Genomic DNA, 18,436 nt, shown 5'->3' on the forward strand with positions numbered 1-18,436 from the left:
CTAAATTGACTCACCGCCCACGGATGGCTCAGTTCCGTGGTTGCAACACCACTGGCTTAGTGAGTGTGGAGGAAGCATCGATGATACACCACGATCAGCCTGAGATCGCCCAGAACCGAGATGTGAAATGTAACCCAACAGGAGGAGGCTTCTCACTCGGTGATCCACTTTCTTTCAGGCTGTTGCTGGTGTACCAGCCACTGTCAACAGGCAGGCCAGGGGTGACGCCCAGCCCACGCTCCAGGGACACTGACCTAAGGATTCTACCTGGTGGAAGGGGAGGGGAGAGCACCAGGGGGGCTTGCTCACCACCTCCCTTCTCTGACAAGTTCAGGTTCATGCTTCAGGCACACAATCAAAAAGTTCACTCAAGTTCATCTAAACTGTGCGGTTTTCACGCTATGGGGCTCTATTAAACTGCATGAGTCTCCTGCTGCTGCTGTAACAAATCTGCACATGCTAAGTGGCTTAAACTCCAGCAATTACCCACTTACAGCCATGGAGGTGTCGGCTTCAGCGGGCTCAAGTCACGGTGGGCAGGAGCGGCTCCTTCTGCAGGCTCTAAGAGGAGAGAATCTCTTTTCCTGCCCTTCTCAGCTCCTCACGGCTGCTCCACACCTTGTCGTTCTGCCCCTTCTGCCACCTTCAAGGCCCCCACAAGCTCTGCTTTTGTCATCGAAACACCTTCTCCTCTGTCTTTTGCCCTGCCCTCCAGAAAGGACCCCTGAGATGACATCAAGCCTGCCCAGATACCACCCCCTTAAACACACTCTGTCAAGACCCCTAACTGCACCACACCTGCAGAACCCCTCGCCTTAGAAGGGAACACACGCACAGGCTGGGTGGATCAGGACGCGGACGTTTCAGGGCGATTACTCAGCTCACTGCACTCACCACGGCGAAGGATGCAATTAAGTGGGCCCAATCTGGCGAGGGCAGAACACAGTGCCAGAAGAGCACTCCAGTTCCGGTGCAGGTGGAGGGTCAAGGTGCTAGGTACCACGTGAGGTGCCATCATAAAGAGCGCACGGCAGGGCGGGGGGTGGGGGGGGGAAGGGGGTAAATCCCCAAATGGACTCAAGGTCGTGAGCTGACTCACAGGGAGGAACCCCCGGTCAGAGCAGGATTCGCACACTTGGTTTTAGCTGCCACGGACGTGAACCTTGGCTCACCCCGTGGAAGGCAGGGTGGCATCTGATGACCAGTAGAGGCCGGAAGCACAGACAATTGGTAAGTGGGATTTATTTAAACAAGTCAGAAGGAACAGGAAAAGGAAAGACAACTTCGTAACCAGTTGACTGGTGGCCGCGGCCTCCCCACTGCTTGGCGGGATCTCCTCCAGGAAGGCGGGTGGTGCCAGCTTCAGTGATCAGTAAGTTACTTCCTTCAGACCTGCGGGCAGGAAACACACAGACTCCCATCAGTCTTTCGTGGGAGAGAGAGAGACCCAAAGAAGGCCAACCTGCTACTCTCTGCAGCTCTGCTCTCCCGCTGCGTAAGACCAGATCTCACAAACTAGAGGTTGGGCGAGAGTCTGTTTATAGATGGTTTTAAAGAGATTAAGAAAGCACTGCAAGAATTTATGGACTCCCTGCAGTTGACATAAAAAGGGAGCCTCTGAGTGCTGAACTTTGAGCAAACACAGACATGGTTCTTCACCATGCACGTACAAAGGCACTGCCACAAGCTCACAGAAAATGGCAATAAAAGGGGGGGCTGGTGTGCTGGCACAGAAGTAAAGCCGCTGCCTGCGACAATGGCACCTTGTATTAACGCTGGTTCGAGTCCACTTCCAATCCAGCTCCCTAATGGCCTGGGAAAGCAGTGGAAGACGGCCCAAGTGCTAGGGGTCCTGCACATGGGACACCCGGATGAAACTCCTGGCTCCTGACTTTGGCCTGGCCCAACGCTGAACTCTGCAGCAGCCATCTAGGGGAGTGAACCAGCAGACTGAAGCTCTCTCTCTCTCTTAAATAAATTAAATCTTTTTTAAAAATGGCAATAAAAGGTAAGTTGATTTTGGTGCAAAAATTCTTGAAATCTATGTATATGAGTAGGTCTTCAAAAAGTTCATGGAAATGTGGATCATAAAAAAAACTGCATGGATTTCAAAAATTTTGTGTGCAAATAAATTTACTAAAAATGTCATTGTTTTCATGTGGGGTGGGGGGGAATACAACATAAAACCCACCAGTAAGTGACTGTAAGTCAGAAACACATTTGAAAGGGTTCTGTGGGCTGAACTGCAAAGCCGGGCAAATTTACAAATGAACCAAACAATAAGCCCAGCCTGGAATTTTCACACAGGGACAGTCCCGCCCTGTCTTGGTCTTTGTTTTGCATCAGTGGCTTGTTTGAGGGTAACACAGCTCACTTCTGTAGGAGGCTTGATGGGCAGCCACCCAAGGGGTAACCACCAGGTGAAGCCAGACCAAGGAGGAGCTGGATCAAGTCCAAGGTAACAGGAGATAAGAGACATGGATCCCTGTGGCCCTACTCTGCCGCCCGGGGTGGTTAGCCAAAGGTAACCATCACTGTGTTTAACATCTAGTAAACCCAATGAAAACGACACCACTCGCTGCTTCTATGAAGATTATTCCTTAAGCCCTCAAGGTCTTTTACTTTCCTAATGCAGAAATCCCATAGCCAGTCTCGCAAGGGTGGGTTGCTTGGGGACGCGGGGCTAATTTAAGCAGTTCTCTTGGTTTCTGTGCTACGCAAACACACAAGATGGAACGGCGCATTGTCTGCGCACACCATGGACACACAAGCATAATCCTCAACCTGGGCCTAGAGCCTGGGGACACCTTTCACTCCTCGAAGCAGAGAAGTGCCCAGTTCTCGGTCAAAGCCACAGCCGCAGTCACGCACCCAGTTCACCTCCGCCCTTAGTGGCCCAGCACAGGCAGTAATGCTGCATGAGCTGCTCGAGAAGCTCCATCTCATCCAGGAACTCCAGGGCCTCTATCCTGGGGAGAGAGGCAAACAGAAACGTGCATTAGACATGTCTCAGTGCAAATGAAGACGCTGACCCAGGGTTAGCCGCATGGCAGGACGCTCACGGCGTGTTACGCGAAGGAGGAGGCTAACCAGTATGTGTGGTGAGGAGAAAAATCTAAACCTAAAATTCTTTTCCAACTTCTTTTTCAAGTTTTATTTCATTTATTTGAAAGGCAGAGTGACAGAGACAGCCAGGGAGAGACAGAGATCGTCCATCCACTGGTTCACTTCCCCCATGGCAGCAACAGCCAGGGCTGGGCCAGGATGAAGCCAGGTGCTAGGAACTCCATATGCATCTTCCACAGGGGCCCAGCCCAAGTACTTGAGCCATCTTCCTCTGCTTTCTCAGGCACATTAGCAAGGAGCTGGATTGGAAGTGGAACAGCTGGGACTTGAACTGGCACTCATATGGGATGCCAGCATCGCAGGCAATGGCTTAACCCACTGTGCCACAACTACTGACCCCAAGGTACCTTTTCAACCATCAGGTTCACAAGGGTCAAAAAAGCTGACATGTACTTTAGCAAGGGCAGGGAGGATTCCTGGGATTATAAAGCAGTAAAACCTCTCTAGATGGCAATTTGATTATCTCAACCAATGCTGAAAGTCTATAGCCTCTGACCCTGCAATTCTTTTAAGAATTTACCCTGGGGAGGCCGGCGCCGCAGCTCAATAGGCTAATCTTCCGCCTGTGGCGCCGGCACCCCGGGTTCTAGTCCCAGTTGGGGTGCGGGATTCTGTCCCGATTGCTCCTCTTCCAGGCCAGCACTCTGCAGTGGCCTGGGAGTGCAGTGGAGGATGGCCCAAGTGCTTGGGCCCTGCACCCCATGGGAGACCAGGAGAATCACCTGGCTCCTGGCTTCAGATCGGCATAGCGTGCCAGCTGTAGCGGCCACTTGGGGGGTGAACCAACGGAAAAAGGAAGACCTTTCTCTCTCTCTCTCTCTAACTCTGCCTGTCAAAAAATAAAAAAAATAAAAAAATAGAAAAATAAAAAAAAGAAGAATTTACCCTGGGGAAAGGTATTTGGTACAGCAGTTATGGTCTGGGATTCCCACATCCCATAGCAGAGTGCCAAACTTCCAGTCCTGGCTCCACTTCCGATTCCAGCTTCCTGCTACTGGGCACCCTGGCAGCCAGCAGGTGTTGGCTCAAGTAGCTGAGTCCCCACCACACACGCAGGAGACCTAGATTAAATTCCGGGCTCCTGGCTTCAGCCTGGCCCAGTGCCAGCTGTTGCAGGTATTTGAGGGCGAGAACCAGAGTACAGAAGATCTGTTTCTCTCTGCCTTTCAAATAAAAATTCGTTCATTCATTCACCCTGCGCACACAAAGATGCAATTTCAGGAGCATTCAGTGCAGCATCGTAGCTCCAAGGCAGCAACAAGCGTCACACTATAATCACGAAGAGATGGGCTCAATAAATTGAAGCACAATAGGATCCTATGAAGCCATTTTTAAAAATGGGGGCGAGGTCTCCACGCGCAAGAATGGAACAACCTCCAAAGTATACCACAGAATTTAAAGGCAAGTTGCTTAGGAAGGAAGGTCGGCAGCATGGACCACTATCTATGTAAAGAAACAGCAGGGGACACACAGGCTTCTACATGCACAGGCTGCTTTTTGAAAACACAAAGCGGGGCAGGCATTGGGTTAAGACACTCGGGTGTCCCATACAGGAGTGCCCAGATTCAAATCTTGGCTTGGCTTCTGTTTCTAGCTTCTTGCTAATGTGCACCCTGCAAGGCAGCAGGTGATGGCTCAAGGACTTAGGTGCTGCCACTCATGTCACAAACTCAGGTTTGAGTTCTTGGCTCAGTTTTGGCCTGCTCCAGCCCTGGCTGTTGTAGGCATTTAGGGAGCAAACCATCAGGTGGAAGATCTCTGTTTCCCTCTCTCTGCCTTTCAAATAAAATGAAAATAAATAAATGTAAACTTTTAAAGGAAATACAGAAGAAACTAGAAATGTGTTTGCCTCCTGAGAGAGAACGCAGGAGACTGGGAGTAAGGGTGGGTTGTGGTGAGGGTTTTCATTTTTATTCTTTATTGCTTTATTCTGATTTTTTAAGGATTTACTTTTATTTATTGGAAAAGCAGAATTACAGAGAGTGAAAGGGAAAGACAGAGGGAGAGATCTTCCATCCACAGGTCCACTATCCAAATGGCTACAACAGCCAGGGCTGAGCCAATGGAAACCAGGACCCAGGAGCTTCATTTGGGTCTCCCATGTGGCTGCAGGGGCCCAGGCACTTGAGTCATCTTCTCCTGCTTTCCCAGGCCATTAGCAAAGAGCTGGATTGGAAATGGAGCAGCCAGGACTAGAACTGGTGCCCATTTGAGATGACAGCATCACAGGCAGTAGCTTAACTAGCTATGCCACAACATTGGTCCCATTGTTCTGATTGTTTTAAAAAATTATGTGAATGTATGAGTTTTCCAAAATAAGCACTCTAAGTATAAACTTTTAAACATATACACACAGAGAGAAACATGCACAGAAATATACAGAGAGACAGCTTTCTGAAAAACTTTCTACCAAAATGTGCACACTGGAAGCTAGGATATGAGTTCCTGGGGCAGGCAAATCTTTGGAGTGATTCTGAACACTGAGCACAGCCCCTGCGTTTGGAAAAGCTCCTGCCATGTACACAGTGGGCACTCGGAGTTTGTTAAATGAAAAGGCCCATCTCAGACTTCTGTTACTTCTCTACCGTAGCCAGCAAATACAGACACAAACTACATGGCATTCACGGAGCTGGGACAGACAGACCAACATCCACTGCCTCTCATCACGGCCCCTGGTAAGGCTATAGTGGCTGTCTACAAAAGGCCAGGCAGGGCAACGTGAGACATGTGATTGCAAATGGCCTTCCTTGTGTGTGGTGCTCTGGGTACCCAGCAGAGCTGCCAGAGCGTCCCCAACACGGACGTCAGGCCAGAGATGTTCATGCAGCTGTCCTGACCTGTAAGCAAAGGAAAACCAGCCTTGGGGAAAGGCTGCTGCCGGAAGAACCCAGGAAGCAGACTCCTGACCACACGGACACAGCACCCGCTCCAACTGTCCAGCACTCTGGAGCCAAGCGTGGGTGCACTCACTTCTAACTTCTATGGAGCAGCAAGGCAGAAGTGCTTGCATTGTCTTATAAGAAACCAAAAACTACGCCTCTAGGTCTCCATCAGCGAGAGGAAAGCACAGATCAGGAAGGCACAAGTGTATAAAAAGACTTCAGGTGGAACCAACACTGTGCACCCATGTGGGTGTAGGGTGATGTTCCCTCTAGTGTTTGTCACAGGGAAAGCAGACCACAGCAAAATAGATAGCATATCACAGTTAATGCCTAGCTTCAGACATTCTGGTGGTGTTTTTTTTTTTTTTAAAGATTTATTTTTATTTATTTGAAAGAGTTACACAGAGAGGTAGAGACAGAGAGAGAGAGAGGTCTTCCATCTGCTGGTTCACTCCCCAGATGGCCGCAATGGCCGGAGCTGCGCCAATCCGAAGCCAGGGACCTCTTCTGGGTCTCCCATGTGGGTGCAGGGGCCCAAGGACCTGGGCCATCTTCCACTGCTTTCCCAGGCCATAGCAGAGAGCTGGATCGGAAGTGGAGCAGCCAGACTAGAACCGGCACCCATATGGGATGCCGGTGCTTCAGGCCAGGGCATTAACCTGCTGTGCCACAGCGTTGGCCCCCAGACATTCTTAATTACTTCAAAATTATTATCAATATACTACATCCATATATCTTTTTTTTTTTTTTATTTTTTGACAGGCAGAGTGGACAGTGAGAGAGAGAGACAGAGAGAAAGGTCTTCCTTTTGCCGTTGGTTCACCCTCCAATGGCCGCCGCGGCCGGCGCGCTGCGGCCGGCGCACCGTGCTGATCCGATGGCAGGAGCCAGGAGCCAGGTGCTTTTCCTGGTCTCCCATGGGGTGCAGGGCGCAAGCACCTGGGCCATCCTCCACTGCACTCCCGGGCCACAGCAGAGAGCTGGCCTGGAAGAGGGGCAACCGGGACAGAATCCGGCGCCCCAACCGGGACTAGAACCCAGTGTGCCGGCGCCGCTAGGTGGAGGATTAGCCTAGTGAGCCGCGGCGCCGGCCTACTACATCCATATATCAATACAAATCTAAAACACGTATAGAATATGTGCCCTAAAATGAGATGTGGTAGCACTCAATATTTTGTATGTAAAGATAAAGACAATTCGTTGGTAAGTTTAAATAGGAGGGTGGGACAGGTATTGTGGCACAGCAGGTTAAGCCGCTGCCCAGGGCACCTGCAAGTCATATCGGAGTGCCTGGTGTGAGTCCCAGCTACTCTCTGGTTCCGACCCAGCTTCCTGCTGGTGTGCCTGGGAGGCAGCACAAGACGGCTCAGGTACTTGGGTCCCTGCCACCTATGTGGGAGACCCAGATGGAGCCCCTAGCTCTTGAGTTCAGCTTGGCCCAGCTCTGGCCATTGTGGCCATTTGGGCAGTGAACCAGCAGATGAATATCTCTGTAACTCTACCTTTCAAATAAACAAATCTTAAAAAAATAAAAATAAGAGGGAGCTTACAGACCCATGTGTGTGGTATGAATCCACTGATCCAAAAAACAGAAATACAGGAATCTATGAGTATATTTATTGAATATTTGAATATATGCATTGGAAAAGAGTACATCCAGTATGTTAGCAGCTGTCTTTAGAGAGTGTGACAAGTGGACATGATGTCATACTTCATGTACTTTATATTGCTTAAAAAAACTTAAGATAAAATATTTTTCTTCCATAATGAGGCAAAAAGTCTATTTAAAATCTGCCAGGACAAAAAGATCTCTGTGAGTGAGATCCCAGTGGAAAGAACAGGTCTTCAAAGAGGGAGGTGCCTTTCTCTGAAGGGAGGAGAGAACCTCCACTTTGACTATGACCTTGTCTAAACAAGATAAGAGTCGGAGAACTCAAGGGGCTTCCATAGCCTTGGAAACTCATGACTGGTGCATAGGGAGATTACTGATGCCATAAACAGGAGTGTCAATTTGTAAAGTCAACAACAGGAGTCACTGTGCACTTACTCCTCATGTAGGATCTCTGTCCTTAACGTGCTGTACACTGAGGCTTAATGCTATAACGAGTACTCAAACAGTATATTTCACTTTGTGTTTCTATGGGGGTGCAAACTGTTGAAATCTTTACTTAATGTACACTAAACTGATCTTCTGTTAAAAAAAAAAAAAAAAAAAAAAGAAACTATCAATTCCCAACTTGACTCTCACTGGGATTAAACATGACAATAGGTCTGATCTGATTTCATCATCATTTAAAAAAAATCATCTATTATTTTTCACTTTATGTTTCTGTGTGGGAACAAACTGTTGAAATCCTTACTTAAGGTATAATAAGCTGATCTTCTGTATACTAAGATAATCGAAAATGAATCTTGATGTGAATGGAAGGGGAGAGGGAGTGGGAAAGGGGAGGGTGGTGGGTGGGAGGGACGGTATGGGGGGGAAAGCCATTGTAACCCATGAGTCGTACTTTGGAAATTTATATTCATTAAATAAAAGATTAAAAAAAAAAATTTATAAAAGCATGAAAAAAAAAAAAAAATCTGCCAGGAGACTGTTTTTCTCTTAAAAATTCTTGAGTGGGGGCCAGTGCTGTGGTGTAGCAGATAAACCTGCCGCCTGCGGTGCCAGCATCCTATATGGGCACTGGTTTGAGTCCTGATTGTTCCATTTCCAATCCAGCTCTCTGCTAAGGCCTGGGAAAGCTGTAGAAGATGGCCCAAGTCCTTGGGGGCCCCTACACCCGTGTGGGAGACCTGGAAGAAGCTCCTGGCTTTGGATAGGCGCAGCTCTGGCTGTTGCGGCCAACTGGGGCACGAACCAATGGATGGAAGACCTCTCTCTCTCTCTTTCTCTCTGCCTCTCCTTCTCTCTCTGTGTAACTCTGACTTTCCAATAAATAAATAAATCTTTAAAATAAAATTCTCGAGTGATGACTTTCCTCCCTCTCCAACACAGGGATTATGCAAAACGTCCTGCTGCAGACGGTGCCCTGGGAGCTCTCCAGGCGAGAGCGCTTCCTTTGACTGCAACAGTCTGCTCTGGCATAAACCCTATCTAAACTCCTAGCTAATGAGTTACCCTCGAGTTGCTGACAACGTCTGACTTCTTTCTAGACAAGTCTAGCTAGGGCTGGGCTGGGTTCTGGCCCATGAAAGAACAAGCATGGCCGTGCCTCACTCACAGGCAAGGCCCCCACCCCGCCACCCCCTTACCTGCTCACTTCAGCTCGTGGTAATCTGCTGTACAGTTCCATCATGTCCACAGCTGATGCCGTCTCCCACCCACTGGCCAGGAGCCGCTCTTTCTGAGACAGGAAGGGGAGAAAGCCACAGGGCACCTGGTGCACACCCCAGACCCTCTTGCCTGTGGGAATTCCTCTGAAGCCCCTCCCCGCTCCTGTGGTCTTTGTTCTGTTTGCTCGCCAGAGTCCTGCCATGAACATGCCTGTGGTTACCGCAGGGGAACTCCCTGGAGTGAGTTTCCCTTGGCTGAGGGCGCCACGTACAAACCCAGCTACTGAAATGTAGGGAGGCCGCAGGATGTGCCCGCAGCAAACACAGGCCGCTTCTGCCAGGCCGTGAGCAAGTCGCACAGGTGTCCAGGGCATGTCAATCAGTGCACAGGGCAGGCTCACACACACTAACCACAGAAACGTGTTTTAAACAACTCGGGAAAACGCAGCCCAGCCCGAGCAGCAGATGGCAGGAGGGGGTTCCGCGTGGCCGTGAGACGTGTCGGTGGTACTGTCCTTGGCCCTGGGGAAGGAGGTCCTGGCGAGCAGGAGACTCGCAATGGGATGCTCAGGGGTGAAGTCACGCACCGTCTGGGGTCTGCCCGAGAACACCCAACACCAACCAGAAAACCCCGCAGCGGGGACGCGAGAGACAGCGCCAATAAAACGCTGGCTCATGGGCCACGGGGGTCAGCTTTACGGTTCCTTCTGCCTTCATGTTCATCTGAAGACATGCACAGCACAACGCTAAACAGCCAGGGAGCAGGAAACGTACACTGCTATTTTTCCACACCAAGATGGCGCAGCAGGGACTGTCCTGGTGCTGTGAGCCCCCAAGTGGCCCGCATGACGCCCCGGCTGCCCACCAGCGCCCCCCATGTTATCTTAGCCGCAGGGGAGAATCCGCCTTTTCTTGGTTGGCTGGGGCACAGGGTGGGCACGTCTCGGGCTCTGCCCTCTGACCTGCGACTCCAATGACTTGCAGGTTTCCACGCCCGCCAGGTCACACTGTCGTCTCCTCAGGTTTTCAATCATGATCTGCCCGAACCGATCGCCCATGTTCACCTGGGAAGGGAAAGCGGAGACTGGGCAGCACCACGGCGGCCACCACCACCGGGGTTTCTTTGTTTCTTAGGTGTGTACACTAAGGAGACAGGATTCTGTGTCTCAGCAGTCAGGCTGCTGTTTGCTCACACACGCTGGCTGCAAGGGAAGGAACAGCAGCAGGCACAAGCACACAGCGCTGCTGGCAGCGTGAAGGGGTGCAGGTCCTGGAAGGACCCCTGGGCAGGACTCTCGCACTGCAAATGCTGCACGGACAGTGGGGGACCCTGCAGAAACACTCGTCCGTGTAGGCACAGATGCAAGACTGTTGACTACAGCCGTGCGTAAAGTTAGTGCGGACCATTTAAGGTTAAACACGCTATTGCATGGGCACATAATGGAATACTATATAGCCATGAAAACAGGAGAGGAGGACAGACATAGACATGGAATGGCCCTGAGGTACACTCTACAGAAGCAAGGTACAGAGGAAGATGGATCACAAGCTCTCATCTGCCTGTAAGGAAAAAACAAAGCCAAACCAAAAACCTCTCTCTTGCTTTAGATGTGCACAGAAAAACTGTGGGCTAGAAATGCTGCTTCCCACATTAGGGACCTGAGGTCTAGGGTAGGAGAAAGGCTCACTTTTCCTTGTCTACCCTTTCATACTGTTTGAGTTTCATATTCCATGTATGCCATTATTTTCTGAATAAAAAAACTAGTTTAAAAAAACCAGTTAATTTATACATACGCACAAATGCCAAAAAACACAGTATCAGTGTACACGACTGTACAGACACGAGGACTTTGTTGTAATCATGGTATCAAAAACTCGTCACTGTACCCAGGATGATTTCCAGGGTCCTATGAGAACACTGCCAGACAGGAACCAGAATTATGCTGTGTCAGGGCAGAGTAAGGCTTGGGTGGCACTGCACAACAAGGATTCGGGGCAGAAGGGGCTGGAACACACCCTCTACTGTCTGACTTCCTGGGTCTGAACCCTGGCTTGACAGTCTATAGTGTCATAGCAGCCGTGACAAGTGCTCCACTGTCTGTGTACCCCAGTCCCTTCACAAGTCAAGTCAGGACAGGACCTTGTGGACTGCTGTGATAACTGAAAGCAGGTTCATATATGTAAAACTAGGAGCTGGTGTCGTGTGTGACACAGCAGGTAAAGCCACTACCTGTAATGCTGGCATGCCATGTCAGTGCTAGTTCATGTCCTGGCTGCTCTGCTTCCAATCCGGCTCACTGCTTAATGGCCTGGGAGAAGCAGCAGAGAATAGTCCAAGTGCTTGGGTCCCTGCCACCCACATGGGAAACCCAGATGAAGCTCCTGGCTGCAGCCTGGCACAGCCCTGGCCATTGTGGCCATCTGCAGAGTGAGCCAGTGGATGGAAGATCTCTCTCTCTCTTTCTCTTCTTCTAAATCTTTCACATAAATAAATATTATAAATAAATAAATATATATATTTAAACATATGCATTTAAAGCTCATAGACAGTGCTTGGTACACTGTAAGCAAGCTGAAGGATCTATTCTCATTACTTCCTTATCATGATAGAAATGCCCATATGCCATGTAGCTGTGTCATTTAAAATTACTAATTAGAATATAATGCAGGGTGGGGACCGCGCTGTGGCATAGCAGGTAAAGCTGCCACTTGCAGTGCTGGCATCCTACATGAGCACCAGTTCAAGTCCCAGCTGCTCCTCTTCTGATCCAGCTCTCTGCTAGGCACCAGGAAAGCAGCAGAAGATGGCTCAAGTCCTTTGGCTCCTGCACTTGCATGGGAGACCAGAGAAAACTCCTGGCTCCAGATTGGCCCAGCTCCGGCCATTGCAGCCACTTGGGGAGTGAATCCCTGGATGAAAGCATTCATTCATTCATTCATTCATTCTCTCTCTCTCTCTGCCTCTGCCTCTCTGTAACTCTCTGCCTTTCAAATACATAAAATTAAAAAAAAAAAAAAGAAGAAGAAGAACATAATGCAGGGCACTGTGGGCATGCTGTGAGGATGTTAATGACTTTGTTAAAAAAAAAAAAAAACTGATTTTAAGTTAAATGCTTCTTATTCAACAGTGAGCATGGCAGGTGGGAGCTGGGTCAGTTTCAGGACTGCTATGGACAATGCATCGAAAACTGGTGCATACTGGGGCCGGCGCTGTGGTGCAGTGGGTTAAAGCCCTGGGATGCCAGTTCTAGTCCTGGCTACTCCTCTTCCAATCCAGCTCTCTGCTATGGCCTGGGAAAGCAGTGGAAGATGGCCCATGTCCTTGAGTCCTTAAACCCACACGGGACACCCGGAAGAAGCTCCTGGCTCCTGGCTTTGGATCAGTGCAGCTCTGGCCATTGTGGCCATCTGGGGAGTGAACCAGCAGATGGAAGACCTCTCTCTCTCCCTCTCTCTCTACCTCTCTTCTCTACCTCTCTCTGTAACCCTACCTTTCAAAAAAGTAAATCTTTAAAAAAGAAAAGAAAAAAAAAACTGGCACATTCCAAGCTTACTCCAAAGTGACCGAGGCCTGGTCAAAGGTCACTTAATCCATCACCTCTCAGGTGATGCTGAACAAAAGAACACAAAGTGGAGCAACGTACACCCTGGCAGACAGCAGAGGATGGTTCAAGTCCTTGTTGGGAGACCAAGATGGAGTTCCGGGCCCCTGGCTTTGTACCGGGCCCCCTCTCAGCTGTTGCAGGCAGGTGGGGAGAGAACCAGCAGAGGGAAGACCTCTGTGTCTCTCTGCCTTTCAAATACATAAACTGAAAAACAGCTGGGAGCTCAGGGAACTCTAGGTTCACACGCCCACACTGCAACCGACTGCAACTGAGTGGTGACCATTCGCAGAAAGCGCTCAGGTCACCCCAGTCCCCCCCACCTGGCCAACTTCCTCCACCCGCACCCCCTGCCTGCCCCTGAAGGCATCCGAGGCGCTCCCACTACACTGGTGGCAGCCAAAAATCCCCTCCCATTGTCTTCTATGACTCTGCGGAAAAGGCAATGATAAATAGGAGCATGACAGACTTTTGTAAAGGGTAAGACAGAAGTTCCCAGGACTCTGGCGCAGAGTTTGCAGGAAGTCAAGATCTCAGGACTATCAGGACTGTGAGAATTAATTAATGAGGGGGAGCCGGAGTGGCCGGAGGCAGGGAACAGCGCAGGGAGCGCACACTGAGGATGCTCGCAGGGAAAGCCAGAGCTGGAGTCTAACCCAGAACCCAAACTCTCGTGCGCCTTTTTACCTGCTCATAGTTTATGAACATGGCTGTGTCAAAACTTCTGGCTGCCCACTTTAGAAGGTTTGCAGACTGCTCCGGAGTCATGTAAACCAGCACACATTCAGTTATCAGGAGTGTTGGCAACCTTAAAAGGAGAAAAAAGGCACATAAATATGTTTTCACCAAGTTGGGTACCTCTGACTGTACATCTGCAAGAACTCCAAAGAGTTTGTGGGAAAAAATGAATTAAAAAACGCTTATCTTGATGCAAAAGTTTTGAAATCCATGCATAGTAATTTTTTATAATACACATGTCTCATCAACTTTTTCATGAGAATCCTACACAGATTTCAAAAAGTTTTACACCAGAATAGGCTTGTTTCTGAATTCCATCTTTTTCGTGAACTTTCTGAAGTATCCTCACATGTTGCAGTACTCACAGGGCAGCTCCTTCCCAGGAAAACCGGAAGGGCGGAGCAAACACAGCACTGATCCGCGCAGTAATGCCCACGCAACACCACCACACTCCCAGTCAATCCCGTAACGAGGTGGGCAACGAGCAGTGGTTTGTCTGGTTTATGAATGTGTTAAACTTACAGGGCTGCAAGTTCTGCCCGGCTGTGCACCCACACTGTGGCCACGTCACACCCCAGATTCTCCTGTGCAACAGGAAGCATCTCGGGCCGGCACTGACCTAGCGGCTGGGATGTCTGTACTGGCACGGAAAGCCAAGACACTGCGGCAAAAAAGTCTTCCTCATGAAGATCTCTGCGAGTGAGATCCCAACGGAAAGGCGTGGCCATCAAAGAAGGAGGTACTTTTCTCTACAGGGAGGAGAGAATTTCTACTTTGCTAATGACCTTGTCTAAATACTGACAGAGTTTGTGGATTCAAAAGGCTTCCATAGCCTAGGCGGCTCATGGCAAGAGCCTCTGGTGGTCACTGACATCATACATAAGAGAGTTAATCCTTGCCGGCGCCGCGGCTCACTTAGTTAATCCTCCGCCTGCGGCGCCAGCACACCGGGTTCTAGTCCCAGTCGGGGCGCTGGATTCTGTCCCAGTTGCTCCTCTTCCAGTCCAGCTCTCTGCTGTGGCCCGGGAAGGCAGTGGAGGATGGCCCAAGTGCTTGGGCCCTGCACCCACATGGGAGACCAGGAGAAACACCTGGCTCCTGGCTTCAGATCGGCGCAGCGGCCATTTAGCAGGTGAATCAACAGAAAAGGAAGACCTTTCTCTCTGTCTCTCTCACTGTCTAACTCTGCCTGTCCAAAAAAAAAAAAAGTGTTAATTCTTAAATTAACAACAGGAGTCACTGTGCACTAACTCCCCATGCAGGACCTCTGTCCTCAATGAGTTGCATTATGAGAGTTAACTGTGAAACTAGTTCTGAAACAGTTTTGTGTGTGTGTATGCATTCAAATTATTGAAATCTTTACTTAGTATAAAGTTGGTCTTATGTGTACAAAGTTAACTGAAAATGAATCTTAATGGAGAATGGGATTGGCCCAGTGGAAAGAACAGGTCATCAAAGAAGGAGGTACCTTTCTCTGAAGGGAGGAGAGAACTTCCACTCTGACTACGACCTTGTCTAAATATGATCAGAGTCGGTGAACTCAAAAGGCTTCCATAGCCTTGGCAACTCATGACTAGAGCCTAGGGAGATTACTGATGCCATAAACAAGAGTGTCAATTTGTTAAGTCAACAACAGGAGTCACTGTGCACTTACTCCTCATGTAGGATCTTTGTCCTTAATATGCTGTACATTGTGATTTAATGATATAACTAGTACTCAAACAGTATTTTTCACTTTGTGTTTCTATGTGGGTGCAAACTGTTGAAATCTTTACTTAATATATGCTAAACTGATCTTCTGTATATAAAGAGAATTGAAAATGAATCTTGATGTGAATCGAAGGGGAGAGGGAGTGGGAAAGGGAGGGTTGTGGGTGGGAGGGAAGTTATGGAGGGGGAAGCCACTGTAATCCATAAGCTGTACTTTGGAAATTTATATTCATTAAATAAAAGTTTAAACAAATTATTAAAATAAAAAGAAAGAAAGAGGAGAGGGAGGAAGAGGAAGGGTGGGAGTGGGAGTGGGAGGGCGGGTATGGTGGGAAGAATAACTATATTCCTAAAGTTCCACATATAAAATTTGTATTCCTTAAAAATAAATTAATGAAAAAAGATGTAAAAAGATGTCTGTATCTTATATCCTAGTACCTGGGTTCAACATTCAGTTCCAGCTTTTGATTCCAGCTTCCTGCCAACGCAGACTCTGGGAGGTGGCAGTGATGGATCGAGTAATTGAATTTCCTCCACCCACATGGGGAGACTTGGACTGAGTTCCTGGCTCTCAGCTTTGGCCCCACCCAGGGGTCACTGTGGGCTTTGGGAATTAAACCAGTGGATAGGAGCTGTGTGTGTGTGTGTGTGTGTGTGTGTGGGTCTTGACTCTCAAATAAGTAAGTAAATAAATAAAATGGAAACAAATGCAGCCTACTATTTCTCCCATGAGAGAAATGAGTTCTTTTCATTCATTTTCACTGGTGAGAGATCTTAGGAGAAAAATCAACTGCAGGAAATCAAATGCCAGCAACAAGAGATTGGCTGAAAGGAGTAACTACATCCACCCAACGGACTGCTATGCAGCTCACCAGTGCGATGCTTCAGCACCGCTGCCCCCCGTCCCCAGACGCGGGGCCTACTGCCCGCTTCCCTACACTTCAGAGCAGGTGCCCCGGGAGTAACTAAGCAGTCAAATATAACGAGCTGCTAACAGCTCTTTTCCTCACCCCACAACGTATACCCTGCTTTGTTCATGGCTCTACAGGGAGTTCCTGTACCTCAGATGTTCTCAATTATTTGCTGAGAGGATAAATAAGCAAATAAGTGATTATATATCTACACAGACACACATATATATTTAATTCTCTTTTTTTTTTTTTTGAAGATTTAATTTATTTATTTAAAAGGCAGGCTAACAGAGGAATGAGAGACAGAGAAAAAGAGATTTTCTATATGCTGGCTCACTCTCCAAATGGTCACACTGACTGGGGCTGGGGCTGGGCCAGGCCAAAGCCAGGAGCCAGGAACTCCATCCAGGTCTGCCACGCGGGTGCAGGGACCCAGGCACTTGGGCCATCTTTTACTGTTTTCCCAGCTGCATCAGCAGAGAGCTAGACTGGAAGTAGAGCAGCCAGGACTCCAACTGGTGCTCATACGGGATGCTGGTGTTGCAGGCTCCAGCCCCGCCTGCTGTGGCACAAGGCAGGCTCATGTTCAATTCTTTCAAAAGTTCCCAAACTGTATATGAAGTATGATCACCTCATATTTTAAAGAAAAACACACATTTATGAATTCTGACATAAAGTTTATGAAGATGGTTATCTCTCAGTGTTGGGTTAGGAAATTATTTTTATCTTCTCTTCTAGAAACCATGAGAACAATCATAAGCAACAGTTAAAATCAGATATGACGGGGACCAGCATTGTGGTGTAGCAGGTTAAGTCACCACCTGCGATGCTGCCATCCCGTATTTGGAGCACCAAGTCAAGCGCTGGCTGCTCTCTTTCAGATCCAGTTCCTTGCTAATGGGCCTGGGAAAGCAGCAGCAGACGGCCCAAGTGCTTGGGCCCCTGCACCCATGTGGGAGACCCGGATGGAGTTCCTGCTCCTGGCTTTAGCGTGGTCCAGACATAAATGTTGTGGCCATTTGGGGAGTAAACCAGAGGACAGAAGCTTGTCCTCTTCCTCACTCTGTCTCCCTGTCCATGTCTCTCCCTCTCACTGTCACTCTGCCTTCCAATCAATCCAACAGTGCAGATGATGGGAACCCTCCTTACGCATGTGTGCAGGACCTCGTCGGGGAACGTTCAACAGCGGAACTCTTGTACCATGTGGTGCACACATTCAGTTCCACCAGATACTTTCTCAGTGTTCCTCACAACTGGTCCATGTTCACGCCCACCAGTGGTGTAAGACCACTCCCTAGGCCCTGCATCTTTGCCAATACTTGACACTGTCAACTTTATGTCTGTGCCAACTTGGAGGGAGTAAAAGAATTTCACAGAATTACTACTCAAGTTCTCACAGGACATTTAGCTGCTTCTGAGCTGCAGGTTTTTTTTTTTTTTTTTAACAGTAGTCATTCTTTATACACTCTGATACTAATCCTTTCTTTATACATTGCAATTGTGTTTTTATCCATACAACTATATTCTCTCAAACTTATTTATAACACTAGGCACAAGTATTTTAAAAAAGTAATGCCAAAACTTTAAAGAATCGTAAAGAAAAAACATAATGGCAAGGGGTGGGCATTTGGCCTAGCAGTTAAGATACCGCTTGAGTTTCCTGGTGTTTCAAAGCTCCCATGTGGGAGACCAAATAGAGTTCTTGGATTCTGGTTTCAGCCCGAGCCCAGCTCCAGCTGTCGCAGGCATTTGGGGAGCAAACCAGCAGACAGGTGCATGCACTCACACTCTCTCTACCTGTGTATGTGTCTGCCTCTCAAAGTGAAAAAGGGGGTGGGGAGGGGAGTATGGGTGAGTCCGACAGGGGTACAAACTTGAGCAAAGGTGTTCCTTGAAAATTCCAGAAAATGACTCAAGAAGCCATGAGAGGAGAAAACATCCACACTGAAAATGGGCCCCAGGCATCGTGCTGCATCTGCCAGTGGGCTTATCTCAGGATGAGCATAAAGTCATGAACGCATAAGAGGTTAAAAAAAAAAATCTCACTGTGTATTCATGTTACATTTCTTTAGTTTCTCTTCCAGTTCAGATAGGTCTCGGAGGTCTGCTCCAACAATGGCATATCTCTTTGAATCCAACATGTGTCCATCTGCAAATGCAATGAGGGAGAATAACTTCAGCAGAAATTCAC

The 18,436-nt window shown here is 48.6% G+C and overlaps 1 protein-coding gene across 1 annotated transcript in view; it reads right to left on the minus strand.

Annotated features, from left to right (window-relative positions):
• Positions 1–1,224: 1,224 nt before the first annotated feature.
• The window catches only part of LCMT1 (leucine carboxyl methyltransferase 1), a 57,982-nt gene continuing 40,770 nt past the window's right edge, over positions 1,225–18,436 (minus strand). Inside the window, exons 6-11 of the mRNA XM_002711830.5 lie at positions 18,292–18,394; positions 13,574–13,694; positions 10,247–10,348; positions 9,264–9,355; positions 2,872–2,969; positions 1,225–1,392 (exon numbers count right to left, since the gene is read on the minus strand). Coding sequence (XP_002711876.2) covers positions 1,370–1,392; positions 2,872–2,969; positions 9,264–9,355; positions 10,247–10,348; positions 13,574–13,694; positions 18,292–18,394 — 539 coding nt within the window. The 3' untranslated portion in view covers positions 1,225–1,369. The remainder of the gene's footprint in view (positions 1,393–2,871; positions 2,970–9,263; positions 9,356–10,246; positions 10,349–13,573; positions 13,695–18,291; positions 18,395–18,436) is intronic.

Source organism: Oryctolagus cuniculus, chromosome 19 (assembly GCF_964237555.1).
Source record: "Oryctolagus cuniculus chromosome 19, mOryCun1.1, whole genome shotgun sequence".
Taxonomy (NCBI): Eukaryota; Metazoa; Chordata; class Mammalia; order Lagomorpha; family Leporidae; genus Oryctolagus; species Oryctolagus cuniculus.